The 12,282-nt window shown below is 44.0% G+C and overlaps 1 protein-coding gene across 3 annotated transcripts in view; it reads right to left on the bottom strand.

The window, feature by feature from the left end:
- The window catches only part of kat6a (K(lysine) acetyltransferase 6A), a 33,035-nt gene that overhangs the window by 9,672 nt on the left and 11,081 nt on the right, over positions 1–12,282 (bottom strand). For all 3 annotated transcript variants that reach the window (XM_053326063.1, XM_053326066.1, XM_053326065.1), the window contains exons 3-10: positions 6,967–7,075; positions 4,872–4,987; positions 4,246–4,327; positions 3,807–3,921; positions 3,280–3,593; positions 2,303–2,415; positions 1,419–1,534; positions 573–714 (exon numbers count right to left, since the gene is read on the bottom strand). In XM_053326063.1, coding sequence (XP_053182038.1) covers positions 573–714; positions 1,419–1,534; positions 2,303–2,415; positions 3,280–3,593; positions 3,807–3,921; positions 4,246–4,327; positions 4,872–4,987; positions 6,967–7,075 — 1,107 coding nt within the window. The remainder of the gene's footprint in view (positions 1–572; positions 715–1,418; positions 1,535–2,302; positions 2,416–3,279; positions 3,594–3,806; positions 3,922–4,245; positions 4,328–4,871; positions 4,988–6,966; positions 7,076–12,282) is intronic.

Below are 12,282 nucleotides of genomic sequence, written 5' to 3'. Positions count from 1 at the left end.
GTTCTTGGGGGGGGGGGGGGGGGGGGGGGGGGGGGGATTGGCAGCTCGCCATTATCTCTGCTCTCCTCTTGAGTGAGGATGGACTGCGGAGCTGGCAAATAGGAGCTGCAGTGGCCGTGGCCTGCAGACAACAACCTACTACTAAACACTGCAGTAGTAGACCCACAAGAGCTGCTCTATTGTAGATTGCTAATTATGTGATTTACTAATAACTAATAACGCTGTTAGTATTCCCTGCTGGAACACACTTAAAAAAAGGAGATTCCTCTATGGCAGATAGGGATGTTATTAATTAATCAATGAACAATTAATCACCATTAGGGAATTGATTAAGGACAGTAAAGTATTAAATGGTTTGTAGAGTGTCAATACAGGAAGCTAGCAGAGTAAGAATTGGAACACTAGACTAGAAAAAAAGAAGAGAAGAAAAAAACCTTTGGTAATGTATTGTGCTGTAAATTGAAGGATAAGCCTCTCTCGCTCTCATCACTCACACATCATTCCATCATCCCTCTTTCAACTCCATCATTGTCATCATCATTCCGGCAATCAATCCTGGGTTCCTTTCTTACCTCAAACACAGAGACCTCATCCTTCCTGTAGATCTCGTTGGCGGGCGGGTGGAACCAGTTACACTTCTTCATGTGCTGGTAAAGGATGCTGCGGCTCTTCATGTAGCGCAGGCAGAATTCGCACAGGTAGAGCTTGGGTAGCCTGAGGAGGGAAATAAGAAGGGGGGGAGAGTAGGATCAAAGGAGGGAAGAGTTTGCAAACACGCGTAACACCTTGTAGTGAGGATTATTAAGTTGTGCTCAAACAGAATGCGAGGTGTATTTTTAGATATGGTACAGCTGCATCTAAAGTCAGTGGACAGATGCAAACCGGCATGATTAAATGGAAACTGATGCATAGATTCAAGATCTTGCCTCTAAATCCATCTCATAAACATACAGAAAAAGGAGGAAAAAGCAGAGACTGGAAGAAAAATAACGACTACTAACAAATTACAACTAGTATATCAGCAGTTTGGGGCGTAGATTTTCAGAAGGATTCAAATTTAGGCAGATAATGCTGTAGTTTATCCCTGAGCAACATTGACTTTTAGGGTTGATAGATATTTTTTGTAAAAAGGTGTCAACATTTTTATGCTCTTTTCTAATATTCATTATCTATTACCGTTTTAAAATACCTAAGAAAAGCAGATTTGGTTGAAATAATAGATGAAGCTAACAGACACCTTCAGCAAACCTTCATCTGACTGTGGCTGCTGACTTGCCAAAGTAGGTGCAGCTGTAAACAACATTACAATTAAGCACAATTACGTTGGTGGGTAATTACAGAGGCTGCATGCAGGACTGTGAGCTAAGTGCTTTAAACTGTGCTGCGTGTGTTTCTCCGTGATGGTGCGTTTGCTTTACCGGCTGTACTCCTGCGGGTAGGGAGACGAGTACCACGTCTGGATTTCGAACTTGCCGAACTCGATGACTGACGGACAGCGCATCTGAGGGTCCGGCGGTCCCGTCACCCCGACTTTCTGTTTGGGGTGGGGAAGAAGAAGAAGAGGAGGAGGAAGAGGAAGAAAACAGAGAAGGGGTCAAGTCCAGGTTTTTACTATAGGAGGGATTAGTAGATCAGAGGGCGGCAGACGGATTACACACACACACACACACACACACACACACACACACACACACACACACACACACACACTGGGGATTACTGGCCTAGAGTGTTAAAATCCAGCGTGGCAGGTAAACAGATGGTGTCCCACACGTGTGTAGAAACGTATCAGTAGTACGAGAAAACTGATTGATGGAGTCAGTGAGCTAAAGTTACACCTGAGAGACTGAACACTATGCTTATAATAGTTAAATAGAACAGCACTAGCCTTCTCAACTGGAGTACACTTTGCAATCTATCACAAGTACAATATGAGTGTGGAGCAAATTCAACACTATTGTGCAGTCACCCCATGTTATTTACATCTAGTGGTCATTTAAAACCAAACCTTTGATCACTCCTGAATCCTGCACATTCCCCTGTGTAGCTAGTAATGGATGATTTTAATACTCATGCTGAATCTGTCGGCTGTTCCGTAGAAAATTAATTTCTCTCCGTGCTGAAACACAGCGGTCTCTCACAGCTCATTGACTCCTCCGCTCCACAAACGTGCCGACATCCTACAACTTTGTATTTTACAGCCTCGCTGCTGATGACTCGCCGCTTTTGCCATTGAAAAATAAAAATCAACTCTCACTCTGCGTGCTCTAAAGTTATACTGACTCCTTCTCTTTGTGTGTACCTGTAGTGCCAGCTCCTGGATGTGTCTGAACAGCTCGATGTCTTTTTCCGTCAGGTTTTCGTGTCCCGGCAGTTTCTCGTCTTCGTCGCGCCAGTCGCTGCCGTCCTGATTGTCTGAGGATTGAAACGAAGAGACAGACATCAGTGCAAAGCTAATGAGATGCTCGCTAGACGGGGCGCCACAGATTGATGCTGTGGTGACAGACTGTCTGTGGTGAAGCTGGGGGATGTTCTCTGTGATATATATTCCCAGAGTCCAAAGCAAGGATCTCTCTACTCAAATTTAAACAGTCTATCTGGAGTGAATATATCACCACATATGCACATTTCTACTCATTTATAACCCTACCAGTACAGTTACTGTAGCTTATTTATACACAGTAGGAAAGATAACCTAATTCTGAAGTATCACTTATCCACTGTAGAACTACATTTTCAAAGTAGGTCAAAACACAGACATTGGTGCAAATTGAAACTAGAAGTGGAGTGCCTTGGTCTGCTCTGTTTTCTCCTCTGCTGTGCAGCACTTCACACTCTGCGCGTGTGTGTTTTTTGGCCTCAGACAGATCAGTGGAAGTAGAACTGCGGGTGGCCTCCTCAAATTACAAAGCTATTTCTTTTGATGCATAAGCAACTATTTCCGCGGGGCTGAAAATGACAAATCAATTCCATGCCATGTTTTTTTTTTTTTTTACACTGGGTAAGCAAATTTGCTAAGTAGGGAATATCGGGGCCGGATCATTTTAAAAACTGGGCGAAGAACAAGGATAGGCTGTCTAATCTACAACCTATTATCAGGTCTGGTTGCATGATACAGTAAAGTATGTTATTAATAATGGCGATGTTATATAATCCAAATCTTGAACCCTTTTGTCATTGACTCCTGTATGAAGCAGAGGTGTTTATGTACAGACTATAAAATTCAATCTGCATGATGCTCTGTGCACGAGCAGCAAAAAAAAGCTTGCTCCTCCTCACCCCTGTCGTCTCCCTCTCCCTTGCGACTGGCTTTCTTCCTGATGCGGCACTGCTGGGAGTAATCCACCACTTCCTGCCGCGCCTTGCGGCCCTCTGGCGACGGCGTGAAGAACTTTGTGAGGGCGTCGATCAGCCCCTTGGTCTTGTTGTTGAAGCGCAGGCTGCCTTGCGACATGTCGTCGTCGTCCCGCATGGAGAAGAGCAGTCGGTCGTCGCCGGGGTAACCTTCACAGGAGGAGCTGGAGGAGGAGTTGGCGGAGGCCGAGCGCTTCCGCCGGCCGCGCCCGCCCAGCTTCTTGAACGGCCGCCCGGGCCTGTGGAGGAAGAGGGGGGGGTCTGGTTAAGAGTCTGTCACTACTGGGCAATGTGAGCTCTACAATATGGTTTTATAGGTAGGGAGTGTAAAAAAAACAGTCTGCAAGCTCAATCTGAAGTTAAGATGTAGCTACTGTGATAAATGATATCCTGCTGTGACTCTACTGGTCTGACAGTGAAGGCGGCTCCCTAAGATAAAAGCATTTCTTTACCTATTCTTCGGCCGTCCCAGCGGTGCGTTGTAGCGCCTTTTGATTTGTGCTGCCTTTTCGTGTAAAAGCTTCTTTCCCTTTTTCCTGGGTTGGCAGATTTGACAAATCCACATGCCTGGGAGAGAAAAGGAGAAAACACACAGGTTAACGTACGCTGAATGTAGACAAGACAGGCTTCGGTGCAGATGCTTAGTCTAACACATTAACACTTAACGGTGAAGCATTAGGTGCTTTGTCGGGAGTAAGAGGCAACAACTCAAAGAGATGGTTTAATCATTTGTTTAAATATCAGAGTGTGTGGCTCTGATGGTTAAACAAGAGCAGAGAACAGAAATGTGAGACTAGAGAACTCTCACACGGCCTGGATTTATGAGCGGGGCTGTAAATAGGTCATAAAAGAGGCAGGTGAGGAGTTAAAGGAGCAGTTCTGTTTATTTACCTTTTGGCATTCGCATGAGGGGAGGATCGCAGCACTCCATGTGGAAACCTCGGTCACAGGAGTCACAGAACAACATGTTGTCCTGCACGGCACAGACACACACATGTAAAGATGATTATTTAATGCTTTAGTTGCGTTTCAGACCAGAATTAAATAAAGTTAGGAACTGATAAAAACTTATTTTTTTCGCTGATATTTCCACATACTTATGAATAAAAGTGTATATAAATATTTGACCCTTACAACTGAATCACTATGAATTTGCCACTAAAAGCATACTAAATATCCACTATAATTGGTTTTAGCATCATATTTGTTCCGCATTTTACTCTCAATCCTCATAGATGTTTTTTTTTTAATCATTATGCATCTCAGCAGTGTTTTGTGCATTTTTCTATCATCTTAACTACAAACATTTGAATAACAATGCTTCCTCTACTTGTCAAGTAAAAGAAAAACCAGTTGAAAACATGCCGAGGCGGACTAAAATAGCTCGATCCCGGGGAACCGCAGATATGTCTATCAGCATATCTATCTGGCACTTAAGCAGAGTAAAATAGAGAGAGAGCGTTCGCAGGCGTCCTGCTCAGCTGCCAGTCGGCCATGTTCGCTCTCATCCAACTCACCGCATTCTTTCCTTGATCCTGACAGCTGCTGCAAGTCTTGCATTCGATGCACTGCCACCACAGCGCCTTGACTCGCGCTGTGAGCTCTGGGGAGAACTTGAGACAGGACGGGTGGCCTGCAAGGTAGGTAAAGACACACGCATACACAAAACAAGAGCGTCATTGTCAAACTTTTTTTTGTTTTGTTCTGTGGCTGCTGAGTGACAGCTGTGACCCACTTGCATCATTAAAGAAGGATAAAAAAAAAGAAAAAGAAAAGAAAAGGGCTTTCAATTCCAGGAGGAATTGAAAGCCCTCGCTAGAATCAAAAACCTGACTGCAAAGACAGTGTTCAAACATAAATGACAATCTCTCAGAGTTGTGTTACAGCTCTGTTTGAAGAGCAGCGAGTGAGACGGACGTGTCTGGGACAGAAACCTCACAGAAAGAGGAAGAGGAAAACAATCTCTCCTCTGCATTCACTAAACAGAGTCTGGTCTTAAGGGCCAGCGTTTCTCATGTCCATCAATCAGAGAGCAGATATGCTTCCACTTTATTAAACGTACCCAACCACACTAACTCTGAGATATGCACGAGTGACACATGCAGGACCGTTCCTTTTTTTTTTTACACCACGAGTCTATTTCTGTTGTGTTTAGTGATGCGTAATGAGCACAAACAGCTGTTTAAATCACACAAATATCTTGTTGTGTATGTGTTGAACTTGAATCAGTTCTACATTGACTGTAGAAGAAGAGTTCTGATCTGTCTTTGAGCTTGACTGTTTCACTACAGGTACATTCCCATCATTTGCTACGGTGAGCAGCTAAATAAAAAAATCAACGGATCAATAAATACAAAACCATGTCAATTTGTTCCTGTGGAGCTGACATGAAAACTATTTGGGTTCTGTAAATTTCTACTGTCAGTGAGTCTGGTGGACGCAGTTTGTCCAGTCGCAGGTGCAGAAGCTTGGCATATAAATAGATGTATGTATAGATGTAAATAAAGCCAGGAGCTGAAGGGAGCAACAGTAGCAACAGAGTACACTACAGCAGTAGAGAACCCCCTTTGGGTACGGGAGATGGGGGTGAGGAACACGTCATAAGCATGTGCTGACAGTGTTTGTATAATTACTCTCACTGCTGGAAGAGGGGCATACAAGTTCCACACTATATCTTTAAACATGGCATCCTTAACCAAAAACAATGCAATAAACCTACTACACAGTACAGTTTGAATAATCACTAGAAAGGCTACTTTTTCTGACTACTTTCAAAACATGAAATTGTTTAAATACTGAAAGAAGTTAATGTGGAAATGTAATAAGTGAAAGAAAATTAAATGGTAGCTAAAGTGGAAGTGCTGAAAGGAGTTTCCCTTTCACGCCTTAAACTTGAGACAGATGACTCAGAAGGACTTTTTTTAGTAAATATTTGCATTTTTATAGATAATGAGAAGTTGTGTTTTATTTTTGAAACCTGGTGGCTAATTTTAGTGTAAAGTGCCCAACCTGACCTGACTTGCTTGATTCTTGAAGGTTAAGACTTGAAGACTTACACATGTAGTTGAACTCAGTTGAAAGGGTGATTTTAGTGCAAAGCGTGCAGACCTGGCAACGCACTAGGTTCATATGACTTGACCTGTGACATGCTTGACTTGTGGGAGAGACTCAACTTGACTTGCTTGATTGTCGCCACAGTAACTTGGGACTTTCTTTAGTCTTAAAGGGAATGACTTGAGACTTGCTCATGCCCACTTCTGATCAGTGATAGCAGTTGAACTCAAACAATAAGATGAAAGCAACTGAACTGTCAGTTGATTTGTAAATGCTGAAAAGCAGTTAAGGAGTAAAGGTTGAAAGCAATTTAAATGTTTTACAGGCAGCTGATTGGCTTCTCTTCTACTGTGGCTCCTTCTGCTCAAAAAGTGCAAATGTTCATCCAAACTATTGTGAAAACTGTTTAAAGCAGCTCAGATCACCTCAACTTCAATCAGTGCTTACAATTTAACTTTAACTGCAATCTACCTCCACTTAAACTTCTTTCAGTATTTAAATGGTTTGAAATGGTGTGTAAATGTAGCCTTTTCTGCTTCTCCTCACACTGACACTTACCGCTATTGCCACAGTCGGCGCAGGAGATGAGCTCCTCCGGCTTCTTATCGCGATTCTGCTCCTTGGTCCCCAAACAGAAGCTGCAGATGGGGATGGGCTCTGCCACCGGCTGGCAGGGGGACAGAGGAAGAAGAGGAGGAGGAGGAGGAGGAGGAGGGGAGAGAGGGGACACGGGGGAAGAGAAAGTAGAGACTGTCAGTCAACTTAACAGCTTCATTGTACAAATGAAAAAACAACAAAGTGGCCTTGTGTGTCCTGCCACAGCGGATGACTGTTGCTGTGTGTATTAACAAGCTAACAGCCCGATGCAAACTACAATGACAGCACAGAGCGAGTAGATCTGTGAGCCGAGTGTTTAGGATAATGAAGAGCATGAGAGCCGCTGCAGTGATGATGAGTGAGCTTGTATAATTTATGTGACATGTCATGTTGGAAGCTGCCGTCGTGTGTCAACGTCTCTGCTGACTCCTGTGTTGTCTGATCAAACGGTGTAACTGGGGGTTTTTTTTGGAGGGGTTGTACTGACAGAGGACTTCCCAGCTGAATCCTGCTACAATGTGTCCCTTCTGACACTTATTCTGAAACATGCCATCCCACATGCAGTTCTGGGGCTGCATTAATCTTTTATTGTGTCCCCCCCCCTCTCCACGAACACAGAAAACGTGTCAGACGGTGTGTATTCAAAAGCACACAAAAAACAAACACATGAGCCTACACCAGATTTGTGTCCAGGAAAACAACGACTGACATGTTGTTAGGAGTCAAATAGGACTCGTGTGTCCGATAAAGCTGAAAGATCACATCCCTGAAGCCCTGCAGGTGCACTTCTCTTCTCACACAGGCACAAACACAAGAAGGGGAGGGAAGGGGGGGCGGGCGACGTGCTGATTCTCCTTGAAAGTTTCTGGAGCCTGGATGCCCCTGAGGGGAAGCTGAGGCTGCCTCAGAGCAGCACCACCAGTTTTTTCCAAGCAAACACACACACGCTGTTTACAACTGAGCACTACCACACTGATACACTGTCTCAAATACAAGTAGATTCTAATTGTAGCTGCCTGGAGAAAGGTGAAAAGAAAGTAATCATATATTTTGAATGCAAAGTACAAATAACCTCAATGAATGAATTAGTTATATTGTAATAAACCAATAAGACTAAGTGATCAAAAACACATGTTGAACAAGCTGAGATATGTAGAAAAGCCATATTTTTATTTGTTTTGCCCGCAGCCTTCAATCCACTGCCAGTATGTTTTACACAACCACAGCTTGCTGATTAAGGTCATTGTGAATTGTCATGAACGAGGTACATCTTAAGCTGCCTGTATGGAGCCCAACCGTTTAACTTGTGCTTGTAAAGTATCTGAAAATGAGTCAAAATTCTTATAAACTCAGCTACTGGCTGAAATGGCCATTTATGGCATGCAGAGCCAGCAGGGAGCTCTGTGAAATACTATTTATTTTAGATTAGACATGTTAGATTTGTAGCTGATGAGATACTGAGGTTACAGTATATATCATTTTGCTGTTGTAAATATATAATTATTTAAAAAAAAAATCTTTAGTGACAGAAAAAGAACTGTCGAGAGTTCGAGCTGGTCTGATAAGAGTAGAGATGAGATAAAACATCATACTCATCCCTGCAGCTGGGAAGTAGTAGCACTCTGACTTTGGGAGGATGAGTGAATCACAGTTCAACTGTGTTCACTATAAGCCTTATTTCACCCATGTTGTTTAGTGACTATTCTTTTTTTAATGGTGCACGGTAGAATCATTAATAATAATACTGTGATGGATGACTTGGCATTGGGTGCTGTGGTTGAGGTAGTGACAAGACATGTAGGATGTTTTCATATGGTCACGTATTTGTTTCACTTTTCTTCTTGCTTGTTTGAGTCAACCATGAAAACCAACCTGTCTTGTTACTATCACATTATCACCGCAACCACAGAACCCAATGCCAAGTGTACACATATAGCCCCGATTTTAAGCCCCAGACAAAAACCTGACTAATCCTGCAGTCTCTTTATAATCTTGAATGATGCTCAGTGAGTGCATTTGCTGTCCTGGTCTGGTCTGGAAGTCGTCAGTGATTGTTTTAGCCTGTGGGACGTGCAGTGACACAACAGCCACTGAATGACTTCAAAATGATGAACATCAATGGCTGGTTAATGGTTTGGCGGAGCACTCGGCAGGAGGTAAAGTTGGTGGAGCCTTTTTAACATCTCCTCAGACGTGTATCATGACAGGGAGGAAGAGAAAAGCAGGTGTGGTGAGACTGTCAATGCCCTTCAACTGCCCGATGACTTAAAACATTTTCGAGCTTGCTGCTATCTAACTATTTTACCTTATCTCCTCGGCTACGCATCGCTAATCTTCATAGCTAAAGCGATTCTGGGCTGAGGCATTTTGCGTTGCCTTGGCGACGTGGCCTTACAGCTCAAGGATGTAAACAAGGCCTGTAAAAATCCTGTGATGTGAGACCTCATTTTAATTATCTGTCTGTCATAGATCACCTTGTGTGCACCTTAAGACAGTCATTAGTGAGAGAAACAGTGGTGAGATGTGAGCTGCTCTCCTTGGACAAGATTTTAAAAGTCCTGTAGTGTACACTTGGCTTCAACCCTGCAGAAAGCGAGGGGGGGGGGCGGTGAGGAAGGGGGTGACTCTGACTCTGAAGCAGCTACAGGAGACGCTGTGAACAACAACATCTGCTGCCCGAGTGCTTCAACTCTGTGTGTTCACAGTGTTATATGGCAGAGCGGCAGAGAGAAAGCCGCTGTTGAAAACAACTCACATGACATCTGGGCTGCTGTTCGCCAGCGGGCGTGTGGGACGACTCGGAAACAGCAGCAGCGGAGGAATGCTCACATGTCGGAGCTTTTTTGGCCGTGGCGCTGCTTTTATGTTTGGTGCGATTGACGGAGCGGCGTGCGGTGGAGTCGCCGTGGGGAGAGAGACTGCTTGCTCGCTCGCTCACCGTCCTCCTGTGACTTTCCAGAGCTGGAGCGGAGTCACACACACACACACACACACACACGTCCTTTTATTCCTTCATTTGACTTTGAGTCTTTTTGTGTTGATCGGTGACACACAAAAAAAATGGGCCTGATGAATCCTCAGTAATTCAACAGCACATAAAAGGATCCTGAGTGCCTTTCAAGAGAAGTGTAGAAAAGCTTTTCATTTCATAGCAAAGCACCTTTTGTATAAGTTGCTCCTTTTTTTTTTTTTACAAAGGGAACTCCACTAATTACAAGTTCAAATATTCTGTTGAAAAGGAGTGGTTTTTCACACACACACACACACACACACACACACACACACACACACACACACAACCTGCACCACACACTGTGTTTATAAAGCATATAAAGTGCTTACATTGTGTTGATACTGTCGGGCAGGTGTTGATTCAATTACTCATGACTCATTTTTCCAGGCTTTAGTCAGTGGTGGTGATGAGCTTTAAATACTATCTTACCACTGGTCAGCAACACAAATGTGAGTGTGTGTGTGTGTGGTTGTGTGTGTGTGTAAAAGTTCCATCAGCACTTATTATGAATTTACAAGACAGCTGAATATGATTTAACTGTGCATGAAAAATGTGAAAAAAGGCAAGACTTTATTCTCAATCTCATCCTTGACGATCACGACTTACAAAGGAAAACTTTGTATGTTGCTTTCACGCATCTGATCCTGACATTATAAATATTCTAATTATTTATATTAATGTAAAATAATAACGTGGTGTTCATTGAGGGCTTTTTCTGTTTGGTGGCGGGTGGAGATGTGCGTCGCTTGCAGAGAGCCGGCTGGCAGCAGGTCTTGGCAGGGAGGAGACAGAGACAGGAGCTTGATTTATTGGGTTCATTTCCTTCTGACTCAGGCTGCTTCCAACACCCTCCACTAAACACCACCACCCCACCCACACAGCACAGGGACAGAGAGAGAGATAGAGAAACAAAGGTACAGAGTGAGAGAGTAAGAGAATAAGGAGAGAGGAGGATTGTAAAGAATGACTGAGAGAGAGAGAGAGAGAGAGAGAGAGAGAGAGAGAGAGAGAGAGAGAGAGAGAGAGAGAGAGAGAGAGAGAGAGAGAGAGAGAGAGAGAGAGAGAGAGAGAGAGAGAGAGAGAGAGAGAGAAGCAGAGAGGAAGAGAGCCGTACTTGTGGATAAATATATAAACTCTTATTTGAAGTAATCATTAAGAATCTGCACATGCTCGGGCTTCTAAGTTAGTAACCAGCAAACAAGGAGAGGATTGTGGAGGGGAAAGGAAAAAAAAGACAGAACAAGGACAAAAATAAAGAAAAAGAGAGGAGAGGAGGAAAGCGAGGGAAATGGAAAGTGTAAAAGAAAGAGAGGGAGAGAAAATGTGCAGCGGCGGTCCTCTGGAGCAGCCTGCGTGCGACCGACACCTCAATCATTCCTGACGTTTAACTCCTTCCCCGCTGGAGGAGGTCAACTGTTCCCGCTCGAGTAAACACACACACACACACACACACACACACACACACACACACACACACACACATTTGGACGCCTCATGTAGAGTTGCTCGTTACAGTGTGGCTTCAGTTACCGCCTGCCGCTGTAAATGAATCCCTGACAGATACTAAAAAAAATGAAGAAAAAAAAAAGGTAATCCTCCCTCTACGACGGGGATATTGGAACGGCGAGCCCTCAAATTCCTCCTGAGAGCTGTTTTTTCCCCTCCCTGTTTCAGCCCATTTTTTCTGACCGAGCCAGGACTGCTCTTACAGCGCGCCATCGCTCTAGAAATTTCTCACATCGACTGGTTGTTTGAGTGAAGTGTCATGGTCGACATTTGACTTGGGATGTGTGTGTGCCTGTGTGCCCGCTCTGTCTATTTTAAGCCCCGTCTGTTCACGTTTTGGCATGTGTTCTTCTCTTTTTTACTGACGCGAGAAGCAAAAAAAAAAAAAAAAAAAAAAAAATGTTCCGAGCCAAAAGAACACACCTCGTGGAGAGCTGCTTGGACTGGGTGGACTTGAAATGCCACCTTTAAGTCCGTGTAAACATGTCTTACGAGTTACTGGTTTTCACACACACACACACACACACACACACACACACACACACACACACACACACACACACACACGTAAAGATACTTTGCTCTGACCCAGCTGACACACCCACCCGCCCAGGCTTCAAGGTTCACAACAGCACAACATTATCAAAACGCGCTCCTGCTGTGCCTCGGCTGTTATTGCTTTGTTTTCGAACGGTTCAAAATGAGCACTTGAGGCAACATGTTGTATTGTCTGAGAGCCTGCACGGGAGATATGAGAT

The sequence above is a fragment of the Scomber japonicus genome, chromosome 9 (genome assembly GCF_027409825.1).
Source record: "Scomber japonicus isolate fScoJap1 chromosome 9, fScoJap1.pri, whole genome shotgun sequence".
Taxonomy (NCBI): Eukaryota; Metazoa; Chordata; class Actinopteri; order Scombriformes; family Scombridae; genus Scomber; species Scomber japonicus.
This window is presented reverse-complemented; position numbering and strand designations above follow the sequence as displayed.